The 17,171-nt window shown below is 45.0% G+C and overlaps 1 protein-coding gene across 4 annotated transcripts in view; it reads right to left on the reverse strand.

Annotated features, from left to right (window-relative positions):
* DSN1 (DSN1 component of MIS12 kinetochore complex) overlaps positions 1-17,171 on the reverse strand; it is a 59,978-nt gene that overhangs the window by 14,629 nt on the left and 28,178 nt on the right. For all 4 annotated transcript variants that reach the window (XM_032959046.2, XM_076068721.1, XM_032959045.2 and 1 more), the window contains exons 8-11: positions 14,555-14,614; positions 10,160-10,231; positions 3,240-3,396; positions 361-448 (exon numbers count right to left, since the gene is read on the reverse strand). In XM_032959046.2, the coding sequence (XP_032814937.1) occupies positions 361-448; positions 3,240-3,396; positions 10,160-10,231; positions 14,555-14,614 (377 nt within the window). The remainder of the gene's footprint in view (positions 1-360; positions 449-3,239; positions 3,397-10,159; positions 10,232-14,554; positions 14,615-17,171) is intronic.

Genomic DNA, 17,171 nt, shown 5'->3' on the forward strand with positions numbered 1-17,171 from the left:
AATGTGAGAAGGATGTTGGGAATATCTCAAAGGGAAAAGAGGGGTAAAATGCAGAATTTGGAGCCTTAGCAGGGGGTTTTACTGATATTCTCGAGAAGGTGAGGTAGGTGAGATGGTTTGGGCACCTGGTGAGAAGAGACAAAGAAGATGCAACTAGAAGGGCTGTGGAGATGAGAGACCCACAAGGTCACATAGAGACCCATAGTCTAGAAGAGCTGTGGAGATGCCACGGGTGCACGGCAGAAGGACCGAGAGCAAGATGGGATGATGCGGCAAAATGAGAAATGAAGGCAGTGGATGCGAAAGAAAATGAGCAGCTGATCCCAGGCAATAAGTCTGTTTAAAAAAAAAAGTACTCACTCATCAACGTCTCCTCCTTCTGGATGACGCGCTCCGTCTCGGTGACCGTGCTCGTGACAAGCCTCACCACTTCCTGCAGATGGTCGAGCTGAAAGTGTGGCACGCATGCAAACGCGGGATTGGCACCAGCGTCATGGGTACACATTCACCTCCGTGGCTCCCCTCTTCCCAGCCCCCGGTTAGAAATTGCATGTCAGTTGAGTAGGGCATTTGGAGATATCGACAGACGCAGTTGATGCTGGTGGTTCGGCATAATTGACCACAAGACTCACAGCGGCACAAGCAAGTGGCCGACTGCATCTCCATTGGCAGCCCCAAGCCAGCAGTAGAAATTCCACATTCACATGACACGTGATCGGGGGGAGGCATGTTTTTTTTAAGGACAACCACTGCTGACTTCTTGCACAGTGGTCGTCATTACTTAGCCTGAGAGAAAATAGGTAGTCGCACACAGCTGGGATTTCATCGCGCAAGCTTACGATTGTGAGCCAAATGCCTTGACCACTGTGCCACCTGACTAGATGTGGATGATCACAGCGAGCTGTACATTGCACTGTAAATCTTAATAGACACAAAAAGAGCCTGCATTGGCTGTTTATTGTTACAGCTCACAGCTCTGACGTGGGCAAAACCTTTATTTAATGTCTGAATGAGGAATCTGTCCGAATCATATGATTCTGTTTATACCAGGTAGCAATATGGATCCCATTTAAAAATAAGCATATAGATGGATGAGAAAAGTCAGCTACATTGGAACCTGGCAGTTAATTATTAGCATATGCTATTCCATTAACTGTACACTTTTGTGCATGAGTTGTGTGTGTATGCATGGATGTTGAACTTCTTTTGCACCATACATAACCAACCGTGTTAATCTATACAAAAATCGATGTGTAACAGATAGGTATGCAGCCTTTAAAATATGTAGCAATTAAATGTTTGTGGGCATACAGTACGCAATTTTCTTAAGTGTTAAGAAAAAAAAGCAGCACACTGACAATTTCGATAAGTTTGAAATAATTATACATTTGTCAATATTCAGCCATTTGTCGAGGATAGCAATTGCCTTGGAAAGCTTCGCTTCGAGCAGAAGCTTTAACACACAAAAAAACACCGACGCATTCCATTGGCGGAGCAGTGATGCAGAGGGTAGCAGCGCGTCGAGCTAACGATTCGGTGAGCAGAGCTCAATTTCCAGCCACAGCTTAACATCCGTGGCAAAAGCGCCATTTGATCAGGTCCTGGACCATCACCCCCTCTTCACCAACCCATAGTCTAACAAACCTCTTAACAAATATGGGGAGCCCCTTCATCTAACAGCGGACTGCCAGGGAGGTAGATGACAGATACGTGGTTGACCACTTCCAACACATCATGTAGGAGCGCAGACTTGTGGTTTTATTCTGAGTGCTTTTGAGACACTGTTTCTGGGGTATATTATTCTGGGAGTATTTCACTTCTGACACATGACACTCTGCTCGTAGGAACTATCCAGAATATCACTTTGCCTAAAGTCTTGACTGATGGCACCAACGGGATATGCAGCAATTTTCAATGTACACAGGATGGATATATATTTTTAAAATATGACGGTTCGCAATGCAATGTAGACCGAAGACACAACCATATGGACTCGTGCAACAATTCACAAAAGCCAGTGGCGCTTTCAAAAAGTGATGCGTTTTACTTATGGCTTTTTAGACAGGGTGCGAATTTGTGACTTTTAGACAAGGTGCAAATGGGCACCCTGCCAATTTAGTTCCGTACAGCGGCATCAAAACACAGCCACATCTCTAGACGCTGTGCAGAATCCTGACAGGTGAGCAATTGTAATTTACAGTCGGGGACAGGGAGACACAAGTGGATGTGTATGCACATCCGTACAAAAATGTATCATTACAAATGAGCAAGAGGTGGCGGGGAAGGTGACAGGGTGAGGGTAAGTGAAAATAGGACAGAACTAATTGTATTCGGTGGTCTTTAGGGTGCAGTGCTAGTCAATTTAAATTGTTTCCTTTCTCACACGTGCATTCGGCAGTGTTCATCTCCACTGGCGATCCTGAACCAGTGGTAGAAATTCCACATTCACATGGCGGCGAATGGATTACCCTGCACTTCAACCGCTGCTGACCTCCCACACTTTTACTCATTTTATTAATCCCAGCGTAATGAAGGCACAATAAGGGTAAGATTATTCGAGGCCGTTGGAACAGCACGAGAGAGTGAGAGGCCTTCCCCAGTGTATACACTGGGAGGTTGAGAGATATGAACACATTTGCAGATCAGAAAGCAACAAATGTTCAGAGGTCATCATGGACAATGTAATTTCATGTCACCGCTCCTCGCTATCACTTCTTTATTCCTGCTAAATAACTCAGCCTTCTAAGGTATTTTTTTATGGTATCCCACAATATGACCCGAGGTCTTCCACTTAGTTACCAACTTCTGGGTGCTACTCCAAATCCTGCCTCGGTAACGTGCCCTTTTCAATTTGTAACATTTTGAATCCATCACAACCTCCTCGTACTTGATTAGTACTACAATGCTTTATTACCAAGCATTATTTCAAATTTCCAAGCTGCTTCCCTGTATTGCCAATAACTTCCTAGCAACATTAGCATACATCTATAATCAAAGGCCAAAATGCTTTTTTTTAAAGAAGATAATAATCATAAAATGGGTTCCATTCTGCAACACAAGCTATTAACATGAGCGTAGCAGGTCGGGAAAGGACCTACAATAACAAACAAGATTAAGTTTACAGCTGACAAGCGAATCGATGGGAAGACAGCAGAGGCAAGTGAGTATTGATGTAAATTTAGATGGTGAATTAGTAGCGCTCAGGGCAAAAGAGAGACGACACCACGTGTCATACGCACCACAATTTCCACAGTGTCGGTGGTGCGTGGAAGGTCAGCGAGAATCGCGCTGTAGTCGGGCTTCTCCGGACCCAGCAAGGCGGCCACCTCCTCCGACAGGGGTGGCACACACAACAGCGCCTCCTTGCCCTGACACGTCCTGAGCTGCTCCTTTCTCCTGTGCTCGACAGAGACAACAAAGACAAAAATTCCCCGTATAGCCTGAACAAACTTTTTAGGTGTAAGTGCTGTTAGCGAGCACCTATGAGGGCCAGCACGACAGACGAGTGGGTGACCAGTACCATGCATGGCCGCCTTTGTCTCCCAAGTGCCAATGTATTTTTACACACCCCACCAGGTACTCCTGGACCTAGGGGAGGCCCAGGACTGGTTCAGATAATCGTGACTGGTGTTAGCCGTGAGCGGGAATCCAACTCGTATCGTTGGATTCGTAGCGCAGCACGCGAACCGCTACACTACTACTCCCCTTAAGAATGCACAAACAAACCCACGACCCGCACCATGGCACACACAGGAGAGGTAGGCCAGGGCAAACGTAAACGCTCAGGCAAGCACCAGTTGTGCGGTGAAAATTATAACGTCACCTAACGACGGGGAGACACACTAACTCTGAAAACAGCTGTATGGAAAAATGTTCAACTACGGAATGCACAAAAGGTTTAGGGGGGTCACCTAGCACCAGGACTTGAACCCAAGATTTTGTTGGCATTGGTTCAATAATAGCAGAATGCACAAAATGTATAGATGTTGCATCATTTTATCATTAGACAACAGAGTACAAGCACCATCAGCATGGGGTTGCAGTGGTTAAAAGAGCATGGGCTGCGCTGTTGCTCAATCTGCCAAAGTCTTGTTTTCATGTTTATTGTTACATTTATTTTATTCTTGTGTTTGCATTGTTTGTTATCAAGGTTACGATATACATGACCTGGAGATGCGCTTATAATGAGGTGCTATAGAATTACAAATTATTACATTAAGCCCACCAGATATTGAGAGAGACACCAACCTTAAACTTAGATCCTCTCACTCATTAGTTTTTTCGGTTAAGTTACGTATGTAGAAATACAACAAAATTATATTAAAACAGGAGGTGTCTGACTGTGTTTTAGCCTGACTGGATGTGCTTCGCATGGTGTTTTTTCGGGTTTGTTGAATTCTCGTCTCTCATCTTTTTGTTGTGTTTACCTCCGTGATTTGTTGACACCAGATGAAGATCGCTTGCGTTGTGATCGAAACGTCGTGATTGTTTTTGTTTTAATATAATTTTGTTGTATTTCTACATACGTGACTTTACCGAAAAAAAAAACAATGAGTAATTTTATGCAGTCACGAAAGCTTGAATACTTTAGATCCTCTTGTTATGCTGGTTCAGGTCTCCTACATGAACAATTCAATTTCGAAACCACCACGTCGCCTCAATACCCATTTTAAATAAGCGCTGTAATTTTTATCATCTGGAGACATTTAATGAAATGGGCACTGGCTGGGTTACCAAACTGCAATAAAAAACGTTTCGGTCTGGGTTCAGCTCTAAAAGGCAGAGCTGGGCGTGCAAGGTGCTGTAGCACACAAACTAAAGAGATGCAATTGCATACACGGCGTCGTTACGCACCCCCCACTAATTACATTTTGCCAGGCCAGGGGAATCAATGTCGTTCAATACGCAATTGAAAATAGCGCCGCATCCACGCACGTAAGCTGCATCAAAAATCAAATGCCACGTGCACTATTTGTGCTGGGGAAATATAGTGTTTGCACACCTGTCCGAGGTCATAAGCAGTGGCCCATCATTGTAATTTCGCCGAGCACTCTTTTACAAGAAAATAATGTCGTGCTCATTTTATTTTTTACATATTCTAAGTGGATGTATATACAATCTATCTTTTTTGACATATGCATATGAACATATACATGTAAAGCATATCTATTAAATATTTGCAGCGGTCCGCTCAAGTAGGTCGGCTGACCTATCTGTACGGATTTTTGAGTGTTTAAAATAAACCACAAGGAACTTGGCCAAATATCTGAATGCAGGAGGCTTGCCCGGAAGTGTACAAACTCTTCAAAAACGTGGAGACTATCAAAGAAAATGGAACAAAATCTAAAAGAGCACGCAAAGAAGTGTGGAGAGATGCACGCTTGGAAATTACAGACAGAAAAACCAGACAACAGGGGTTGAAGAACGAACACGCATATCTGACGCAGCCCTATCCACGATTACGAAAAGTAAGACGCTTGGGCAGTGCACATCGCTCGATGGAATGATGGCCCATGGACGAGACTGGTGACACAATGGCATCAAAAGGAGCGAGAACTCGTGCGCGTCCGTTTGATAAAGATTGTTATTATGCAAAACATGTTTCATTCAATGCGCAGTTGCGCTTACCTTCATCGGTGGCAATAATGGTGGAAATTCCATATATCCATAGTGAAGGTCATGATGATGATGATGAATGCAGGAGGGGGACATGCTATTCATGAGACAGTCACTGTTCACTTCCCACAAAACCTCACTTAATGTAAATCATTGTAGTCTCGTTCAAGAAGTGCAGCTGCCTTGTGGAAAAAAAAAACATCGTTGAGTTAATTGACACGACTCAAACTACAGAGTTGGTGGAAAAAAAAGGATGACTCCATGGCTTTTTAGACTGCCAGTGAGCAGTTTGCATTTTGTTGACAATACAAGGAGTTTAATTTTGTTTTAGTTTTCTCCGCTCCTCCAGCTGTTACTGCCGCCGCTGCTGGCGGAACGGTCGCTAATTTTTCACGTTGGCTCGGCACACAGCGTGCTCAGGAGGCGTGTAATTAAAGATACTGCCCCACACAAGCACCCCGGGCACAAGCAGATGCAACAAAGTCGCCCGCCGCTGCGTTCCATCAGCGGAGCAGTCGACCCGTCGCGATGGGGAAGGACCGCTTGTCCCAACCTGCGACGTTAATTGCTCGGCTGACGGCAGACACTGTGCCCGTGATGAGTCAATTATCCAAACATATGTTAGTTACGATGTCGCGCAAATATTTTTTTTTCAAAGATAGCGCATCTTGATGCTCGCTGTCACTTGCACGCGTTAACACACAAACCGACGTCGGATATCAGGGACGACGCTGCCGAAACCGAGTGCTTTTTTGTGCTGTAGATCGGTGGCGTTTTAAGTGTTGGGCAGGTGTACACAGGTGTGCAGACACCAAGAAACAAGGGGACGCCGTGGCCAGATTGATGGACGTTGCGTATACAGTAGCAGCGCGCAAGGGATCCAAACATTAAATCGATTCTTATGCTCATGACAGATGCACAAAATTATGCATGTTATGAAGTGGCCGTTTCAGATTTGGTGTCATTAGTTCACGTGACCCCTGCAGCCACTAGAAAGGTGCTGCACTACAGCTTGTCGTAGCATTGATTCTTGATTGGAATCGTGGACCCCGCATCGTGTAAATTCATTGAACTGCGAGGGGGGAGAGCGAATCACGTCAGACCTCATACTCCACGATTTCCAATTAGAAGACAAATTTGGATACAATTTAATAACAAAATGTTGCCTCATTTTTCATTGATTGTGCTCATTCAAATAATTAAGCAGGTATATATGTGTGTGGTCTTGTTGGGTCGGATAATATTTCTTCAAGGAGGCAAGTGCTTTTTTTCTTCCTATCCAACCAATTTTTAAAACTTTCTTTCTGAAAGAAGCAGTTTTTATTTTAACAAATTTGCACACTGCAATCCCAGATTCTGATAGAAGTGTGTCAGTGGATAATAAGCAGACAGACAAGCCAGTCTATAGTTCAGTTCTAATGTAAAATTCGGAAAACAGACATCGAGTTATAGCTATATGGATGAAAAAGACCGAATCTACATACGTGGAAAGCAGAATGACATTGAAAACAGGGTTTTAATAATTACGTTGAACCCAGTTTCCATAGTTGGCCACCAAAACACCTCTAAACTGTACACAAATGAAGACCATTCCTTTAGGAGAAACCCTTGCCAGAGTCATGTCGATCACAACCCCCACTTTTCAACCTCACTGCCGGTCATAGACCGTGCTTTGGGCCGTTCAAAGCGAACCTGTACTCCTGCAAGGTCCGTGCCGTTTTGAGCACGGATCTTCCGATGACCTCCTCGGACCCCACTCTTATTAAGAGGTCGTCCAAGTACGGGTTACATGTGGATGCCGTCCTTTCATAGGTGGGCAGAGATGAGAGTCCGGATGGAAGAACCTGAAATTCCACACATCTCCCTGTGATACTGAAGCGCTAGAATTTGCGGTTGCTTTTGAAGATCTTCACCTGCAAATATGTGTCTTCCAAGTCCACCGATTACATCCAGTCACGTAGCTTGAATGCCTTTGCGCTCGATCGATATCAACAAGAATCCAGTTTGAAACGGCGATATGATCAAACTGTTGAACCTGCTGAGATCCAGGATGGCTCTGTAAACCCCCACATGGTTTGGGGACCATAAAGAATCATGAGTAGATTCCCAAATCCTGCTTCCCCATCGAGACTTCCCTTATAGGCCCCTATATCCAGGAGTGTCGACATCTCTGCTAATAAGTCTCATTTTATGCTTGGGTGCAGCGGAGGTTGCGATTCTACCCAGAAAGGCCCCGGGGCGGATGTGGTGAATTTCAGCCCGTATCCAAGCCTGATTATACTCTGGAACCACTCCTCCCGAGTGGTCCTCTCCCAGACTGCGGCAAACTGCATCAGTCTGTTGGGTGCCAGGGCCAGGGGGCACTCGCCGCTCCCTGCCCCCCACACTTCATTACTTGAGGGAGGCGGGCTGGGATGTCTCGAGGGAGGCGGACTATAATGTCTTGTCGCCTCCACCCACGGGAAGAGCGGCCACTTTCTGGGGCCTCTTCCCCCTGTGGGCCTTCCCAGTCTTCCAGGCAGCCTACTGCATCTGACTTGCGCTTCTGGGATCTGCCAGCACCGTTGTTTCCATTGCCCCAAAGGGACCGAATGGGACGCTTGTTGGGACCAACAAAGCATCTCTTCATTCCCCTTTTTTTCCTTACGCTGTTCCAACGTGACGTGTGTCACTTTTCTGAATAGCAACTTTCAAATACCATAGGGGGCCCCCTTCAATCCCTTGAGCCACAAAGACTGTCTGGTAACCACCGAGGTTGCAATTGCTCAGGTGTTTCGGCTCACAAAGTTTAACCCAGAATCTGTGACAATAGCCATTGCGAGCCCTGGATTGCGAGTGCAGTGTGCTGGCCATTACCCCGTGGCTGTTCTCTTCCTTTCTCAGTTAAAACGGAAAAATTTTAGCTTCATTGTTCTCGATATATTTTTCTATACGCGCGGCAAACTGGTAATCGTTTTTTTATGTTTTTTTTTTTTTGCATGTGGTTACCGGTAATGGAAAAGAAAATATTTTAACAACCCTCCTTAGGTGATTACTTTAGTCCATTTTATAAAGGTGTTAATTTAGCCATAAGTATGCAAATGAACAGCCCTGAGCAACTTGAATTTTGAGTTAAAGCCATCAACATTAAAGTATTAAATATCAGCACTGATATCCCAGGCACTTGTTATTTTTACAGTCTGTTATACACATATTTAAGTTACTGCTTTTTCATTTAATGTCTTGTTTTTGTTCTCTACCTTTTTCTGGCACTGTGATTTATTCCAATTTCACTCCTTATATTCTTCTGTTTGTTTTTATTTTGTGTCATTTATCTAAGGCCACTTGTCAGACTTCTTACCTCAACCGACATTAAAATATTATAACGAATGTCATTTACCTACTTGCACGTTCAACACCAAAACATTTTTTTTAGACTACTTAAAAAATATCTTGTTTTACAATGTCACTGCCACCACCAGCACCAAATCCAAACTGTCAGAACCTATTCTCCTATCTCATATACTTGCACAGACCATGAATAAAAACAATCATATTTATGTAAAAAAAATATTTTAACAAATCGTTTTGTACGAGCACCACATCTGTGAAATAATATGGTAACAAGTCTGGAGTTGTGGTTCCCCAGTTCTTAAGAGAAAACATATCTCCAGGATCCAGAGAACTTCTCAACCCTGGCTATTCTCAAACAGCTCTCCCAGATTGTACCATTTTCATCTGACAGGTGCAGTGCTCATATCAAACTATGTGCTATAATTAAGATTCTAAAACGTAATTCAATAAAAGTGGGCATATTTGTTATCTGTGCGAGTGCATGAGATGGAAATTATAGTGATGTTATGGAATTGGCCGGAGTGGCGGTGACGTCAGAAGAAATAGGAGGTGGGGCATTCGAGGAGTGGTCTGTGCACTGCACGACCATATGAGTTTCATTCCCGGCCAGGGTCCTGGTCACCCTCCTTCACCCAGCCCACACTGACCAGCGTGAAATATGTCCAAACAAAGCTGTAGACTGATGTAGTTGTAATATACTAGACAATACATTTAAATATAAAACATCTATAGCTGATGCCAAATGTGTACACAGTTGAAAACAAAGCGAATAAAAAGCTAAAGTGCCAAACTGTGTGCAAACACACTTTTAAACAAATATATTAAACCGCTAATCGCTATATCCGTTACATCATTGACGTGTCTGTAAGACTGAGTATGCACACGCATTTTGCTACATCACAGCAAACCAGCCGCTCTTACAATAACGGGGTCATCTTCCTGCTATTCACACAGGGGCCGTTCCACGTTAGTGTCACAAGATGATGTTTTTTTTTCCCCCCATCGCAGAAACTAAAACGGTAAAAACACGACTCCGGCTTAGCACGAGTGTTGCACAGACGTTGGGCAGATGGCAAGGGCTGAAGGGGACTCTGGGAGACAACTGGCGGCAGAGGGGGAGGCTCGGGGAGAAAGGCCTTCTGCAACGGGCAAGGGGGGGGGTGTGCAGGGGCGGTGGGAGGGGTGGCGAGCTGTCGTGTGCAGGGCTCACCTGGAAGTCTCCTCGGCGCGGCCCCGGTACACTGCGACGAGCTGTTTCCACGCGGCATCCTCGCTCGTCAGCCTGCCCACGGCAAAGCACAGCAGCAACACTCATTCACACTCGCCCGCTCGGCCATCCACCCACCCCGCCCACTCCCCCCCCTGCGAGTCTGCCGCACCATATGTGCCCCCCGCGCACTAGTGCACACGCGCACGAACAGGCGCGATGGGCACACACGTCATTGTACGTGTACGCGTTTTATGTATTTTTGTGTATTTGCACGTATTGCGTGGGAGAGGTAGAGGAGTGGTTAGCATACTACGCTATGAACGGAAAAATCCCGAGTTTGATTCTCGTTCATGGCTAACATTGGTGGGGAATATCTGACCTGGTCTTGGGCCTCTCCATGAGCCTCCTCTAAGTCAATTCAGCCTTAAAATTAGTAGTGGAGTGTGTAACACAACAGCAATAGGGAGACAAAGGTGAACAGGCATAGTGCTAGCCACACCCAACTCTCCTGTATTATGTTGTAAGCGAGTCCCTGAATAGGTGATCACAAATATAATTTTCTACTACAGTAAATGGGCTGAGCATTATGGTTGTCGGTAGTGCATCTGACTGTCAACCTGATCTGTTAACTCGTAACACATAAGCAGTCTACCCCAAGCCCCGTGCAATTCTCCATTTCTAACTCTCGCAGTAGGCCGTGCATCAGGTCTTGACAAAGAGAATGGCTTCTGGAAGGTAATGACAGAACAAGTTTGGAGGTCCCTTCAATCGTGTCTTACCCACACAATGGGTGCTGCGCTTTCCCCAGACCAAAGCGATAAAGCTATCCATTGCATGGTAGGGGAGCTATTTTTTATATTCTCAAAGCTGGAATTTTCCAATTTAAAAAATGGGAAACCAAATTTAGCACGAGGTTTTTGTGCAGTTATTGGTGCCTGGGCTGAAACTATCACCTCCTTTAACACGTGCGTTTTAATTACAATATGGACAGATTAATAAAAGTCAGCATCATATAATTACGAATGGCAATTCCAAAGTGAAAATATAAATTGTCCTTATTCAGCCCTGGCAGTGCATTAGACGTTCCCTTAATCATTGGCAAGGACGCTCTGCTTTATGGGATCGGAAGACAATCGTTTAGCATCCCATAAAAGAACGGCGGGCAGTTCACACAAGCGGCCCCCTTGTAGCCCCGTTTATTATTCCCTTAACGAGCCCTCACCGCTGTGCACCGCATCAATTACGGGCAATATTAGTGCTTGGCATGTGACACGGGAAGCCAGCATGGAAATGCCTTCACGGATGACATGATGTGTGCAATGTCTAATGCTGTAAGCCAGATGCAGTGCCCGCTTTCATTCATGCGAAGTTATTCTGCAGACAGCAGAGAGAAAACTGAACAGGGAGCCAATCCCCAATAAATGATGGTCAATGTCTCTGCTCAATGTGGTGTTGGGTGTCCCTCACTTCTGTTGAATGTCCTGAATCAATGATGGAAATTCAGCAATCCCATGGCAGGGAGAGCTCTCCCAATAGGAAGACACTTTGTACTTTGGTAAGTGCATCCGCCTCAGAATCAGAGAGTTGCAAGTATAAATGCCGGTCGGGGTTCAACTCGCCCGATCGTTTCTCTGGGATGAATAAATTAAGGACCACTTTTTGGGAAGCCAACAGTGATTGTCTACAATAATCTAGACTGTATTATTAAATTTTGCTTCATGTATTGCAGGGGAGAATTAAACGTATTGAATTCATATTATATTAGAAAAAAATGCTTTGTCGTCTGGATTCCTGCCTGCCTGCCTGGATTCCTGGCAGTGGTGATGATATCACCCGCGAGCCAGATCCGTGCGTCGCGCTGACCTCACGCCTACCCCCACCCAACAACCCTCCATCCTGGCTGTGTATCCTGCACAAATGCGTGAGCACTGCTATCATTCATATACGTCATATCATACTATATTAGAAAAAAAAGTATTGCTGGATGGATACGTGGCTGGATTCCTGGCTGGGGCAAGTTCACGAGTGCAGTAGGTGGTGACGTCACCACACATACATGCAGGATGACTTTAACCCCTCATCGCACAGCATTGAACGGGGCTCCGCGTGGTGATGTCACCCCAACTCCACCCCCCCCCAACCCCCTCACAGAGGCTACATTCATCATAATTTGTTTATTTGTTTCACACCTTGTCAGCCCTTGGGCAAGAACCCAGAGTCTGAGGCTTACCTGCCTAAGCCAGCCATTAACTTTAATATTTAAGAATTTTGAAACAAAAAAATTGACTCAAGGACACGTTGAAACTCACTGGTACTGTACAATGTATGTAATAGCAGGGGCCCTAAGTGCCAAAAAAACTTGTCTTTATCAGAGAGGTATTGACAATCTGGCAATGTCGGACAACCAAGTCGGTGTTATCTTGAAGGATGCAATTCATGCACTGAAAAGCCAATCGGTTTTAAAGTATTTTTTATTTTATCAGGTGAGGCCCACTGAGCGACATAGGTATTTTTTGAAGCGACCTGTCCACAAATGATAGCGCAATTAAGTGGCTTATCACGTGGAAATTTCAGTCAAATACTCTAAACGCATGTTTCTAAATGTGGAGGGAAAATCCGGAGGACCTGGAGAAAAATCCACGAGACCACGGGGAGAACATGCAAACTCCAAATATACATGAGTCAGGGTCGGGATCAAATTCACGACCTCCTGTATACCAGGCGAGGTAGTTACCATCTCGTCACCGTGGCACCCAGTTAAGGTAAGATGCAACCTAAAACGGCTCTTATTTCACAGATGCAGACCTGGGCTGTGGATCCCAGTTTGTTAGAGGACAAGTTTAACATTTTGTTACGGAGAAAATAATACTTTTAAAGTTAATCAGCAATGCTCCACTGAACTCAGTGCATAAGTCCAATATATTATTATCATTAATGTAACGGCACTGATATCACTACATTGCTTCTGTGATACTCGTATTTTGACCCATTAACAAAGCGTCAAACTCATGTCAGACAGCCTAAACATAACAGCCCAAGTATATATCAGAACAATTAATTTCTGGGGTTGTTTCTTTGAGTCATCTGCTCTGTATGGTAACTTGGATGCATGAAAGATCAAAATGAGTTGCGGTTTATAAAAACTCGTGACATTTTCTTTCATTATTTTTGATTGGGATTACACCGAGCAACATCGGCCCCTACTGTGAAAACATGGCAGGACCCTCTTGAAAAAGAGCCTTAAGAGTCAGTGAGACTTTTCCTGGTTAAACAAGCATAAACGTAATACCAATAAACCAATGTGTATTCCGTGTTACCAAAATGTGTTACATTTTAGGCATTTAAATACCACACGTAGACAGGACAGTCAAAATATGTGTTTACATGTGATGTGTTTTGTTGATTAATAGGTACTAGCCTTTTGCCCATCCAAGGACGGGTGGTATTGCAGTAAATCTGAAACTTGCAAACGAAAAGCAGACCGCGACGTGATATTCATTGCATCAATGCGTGTGCAATTTGTAAGGGCGCGGTGACACAGACCTATTTCATTTAAAGGTTATAATCCCTTGTTCATCACGACGTCCTTTTGACTTTGATGTCTCAATAGCGTTACGGAGGTCGCGTGACGTGAGGGTTCTGCCTTTGTAGCGAGGGTTGTAAGTTGACGCCGAGGAGGGGGGAGGAGGCGCCTCGCCCCCCCCCCATGTGGAGTGACGTCACCCGCTAATTATTATTAATGAGGGGGGGGGTGTCCATGTGGAGGACGTCACCTCTTCATGATTATTGAGGGGGCTGGTCGACGTGGAGTGACGTCACGAGCATTGCAGACTCATTATAGTCGGTAACAATAATGGGGGGGGGGTGTCCATTTGGAGGAGGTCACCTGCTCATGATTATTAATGAGAGGTGGGGTTTGTCCATTTGGAGGATGTCACCTGCTCATGAATATTAATGAGGGGGGCTGGTCAATGTGGTGACGTAACGAGTGTTAAGGACAGACATTTCTGGGTGATTATAGTAGGAATTTTAAGTTAATCCGCAAATTATGGACCTGTCTGCCAGATTGATGGCCGAAATAATGTGGTTTGCATCACGAGGTCAACATTCTAATTTTCATAATAGTGAAGATCATGAAAGAAAACTTTACAAGCTCATGTGATTCAGTTCAACTCCAAAGCAGATGCTTGCTCATTAGAGTGGAATGCCTCCTTATTATGGTCAGCCTATGAGACCAGACTGACATCAGCCTTCTTGATTTTAGTTCAATAGACGAGGTTATGCGTTGGACAACTGCTTTTGTGAACAATGCATCGTTTGAGTAAGATTCACGTGCTGTTGCACAATTTACAAAAGTCATGTTTTTTTCCCCAAAAGCACGGCTGCATGGCTCACCTGGTTATGTCTCGTAAGACCACAGACATCTTCTTCTCCGACTTGGGAGTGAGAGGTACGCTGCGGGGAAAATGAAAAAATCATTAGCCGTTATTGGCACTTACGGCTTAATTATTAACCATACAAGACCAAGACACTTGTGAATTCGCAATTTCCAATTCCGAGTCTGGCCCCACGCCTCCCCCAAAGCTTGTTGCTCCGAGACACATTTTTGTATAAAAAATATATACTTGGGGAAGATTTTTAAAAGCTTTCCCGTGGGTGGATTGCATTAGTTTATCGAAAGCTCTGTTTTAACAGGAATTGGCCCCGCTGGCTAGAATGCTTGTCAAAGTTGTATTCCTTCTGCTCAGGATTCCTGCAGCCAATGCAGAGGCACACTCCATCAGACGCACATGAGTAAATGCCAAAGCAGCAGTTATTTTTTCGATGGCCGTAATTGGTACGCTATTGATTGAGCTCTGGTGCGTACATAACTTACACGGGAGTTTTCTAAGCAGTCCAAATCAATGTTTTCATCTCTTATTGTGATTTCTTTTCTCCTCCCCACTCGCACCCACCCACACACTACTGCTCTCCCTTTTTACATCTTATCGGAGCAACAACTCATTCCAAACAACATTGTCCCATCGTGCTACTTACTGCTGGAATTTGGACGCCCGTGTATATAGATACTGATTTTGCTGGGGTTTTTTTCCTGTGAATGCGATTTTATTGTCCAGCATTTCATATGTGAGTGGAGTTTAGAGTATTTCACGCGCTGTGTTACAAACATGTCAGCTCAGGTCCAGTTCGTGGCCATGAAAAACATTATTAACACAATGGCCATTTCTTTAGGTGAACACCACCTTCAATGAGTACCTGCTACATATTCGGCATTTAACAGTTGCTGGGCATTTCTGGTTCTGGCCACATCGTCCCCTAGTGTCTTGCCAGTCTTAATAGGCGCTCACTGACAGCATTTCGCCCTTTGGTCTATAGAGCTAAACGTGTGGAGCTTTGATTTTGTCTGTAAATGTTGAGGCTTGAGTGAGAGGGTTCATTTATTTGTTTTATTGCCGTTCCAACTCCCAGCACCCAAAAGCATGTTTTAATGGTGCCCTACTCACAACCAATCACGTTTATATTGACCGTAACAGGCAGCTGACGACTCCACAGCCCGCTCTGTCAGGATACACAGCAGGCCGTACACTTCACACGCTGGTACACACACTCGCACACCTACGCACCTTTCACAAAAACACTATTGCGCAGCTAGCAGGCAAGCAATTCCACCGATGCCTCATCTCACTACTTTTGTTACCTTTCCCACCAAAAGAATCCAACTTCTAATAAATCTCCCTCTCCTGGAGGAATTGTGTGCTTATAAATTGTACGAGAAAGACAACTTGGTATTAAAGTGAAATCCTCTGCACAAAGCTCTGTAGGCTCTTCACTTTCCTCGCGGGAACGCGGTGAAAACGGATTAAAGCTTCGGCAAACAACATTTACTCAGCTCCGAACTGACCTCCGAGACAGATTTCCATCCTGTGCTCCGTGAATTTAATCTTTTGGCAGTGGCGAGGGACAACCCGGTCCACGCCACCCAAAGCTCGCCGCGGCCCAAACACATCCCCAGCTCGCGGAAAGCGCGTTCGTCAATTTTTTTTTACATCGTGTTATTTTTCTGTCGCCGTCTCGTGCGATTTTGCATGCTGGGGAGCGAGCTTGTGGCCATAATCATGTCTCTTGTTCGACGTTCCTCCCCGCGGGCAGCTATCGACCTTTGCTTGCCAAAGAGCAGGGCTCAGCATCGGGTCAAAACGAGCCCACGCTCGGTTGAGCGAATGGGACGGAGCTGCTGTAGGTGGCACAGGGACGCGCACTCCTAAAGGGTTAATATACAGGCTCCATAAAACTCAGCCAGTTCCCTGGAGAACATAAATCACCTGGTGCGGCAGGCTGCATTTCCGCTGTTTTTCACAGCCGTGGCTTTGGCGCGGGTGAAGAAAAACGGCATTAGGTCTAATCCGGCCAATATTTTTTCAATAACGTATAGGGCCTGCTCATATCGCAAGCGAGGACAGCAGAGTGAATAAGGACAAGCAATAACATGAAGGGAAGCTGGGTTCGGATTGAGTTTAACCCCACTCTGTGCTGCATCACACCCCAAAAAGAAAGAAGGCACCTGTCTGTATATGTAGGAGATCCAAAAAAAAAAGCACAGAAAAGGTGTGTGGATTGAACCTCCTCTCTCATTATGAGTTGGGACTGAAATGAACGCTGGGTGCAATTGTCAGCACGTTGAATGGGTAGTGCGCAGCCTAAGTTTTAAAGTTACGTGGAAAATGGCTTTGCGTGGCTGGGGTGGAAAAAGGGTTAATTGTGTTGGTGCAAATGGCTTGCACGCGCTGCTCCACTTAAAAGGCATGATTGGACAGTAGATGTGGAGGGTTTGATTTTTGTTTGTTTTGAAGATGAACATTATTAATCAATGTTAAGTTAGCCCAGTGGCAAAGCGCGCACTAAGATCGAAACGAGGAACAAAGGGGCGAGGCTTTTTGTGCAAACACATTACCGCCTCCATTCAAATCCACTTCAAGTAAAATATGAAAAACAAAACAAAAAATACACAAGC

This window comes from Petromyzon marinus, chromosome 22 (genome assembly GCF_048934315.1).
Source record: "Petromyzon marinus isolate PM22_M1 ecotype Great Lakes invasive population chromosome 22, UKy_Petmar_22M1.pri1.0, whole genome shotgun sequence".
Taxonomy (NCBI): Eukaryota; Metazoa; Chordata; class Hyperoartia; order Petromyzontiformes; family Petromyzontidae; genus Petromyzon; species Petromyzon marinus.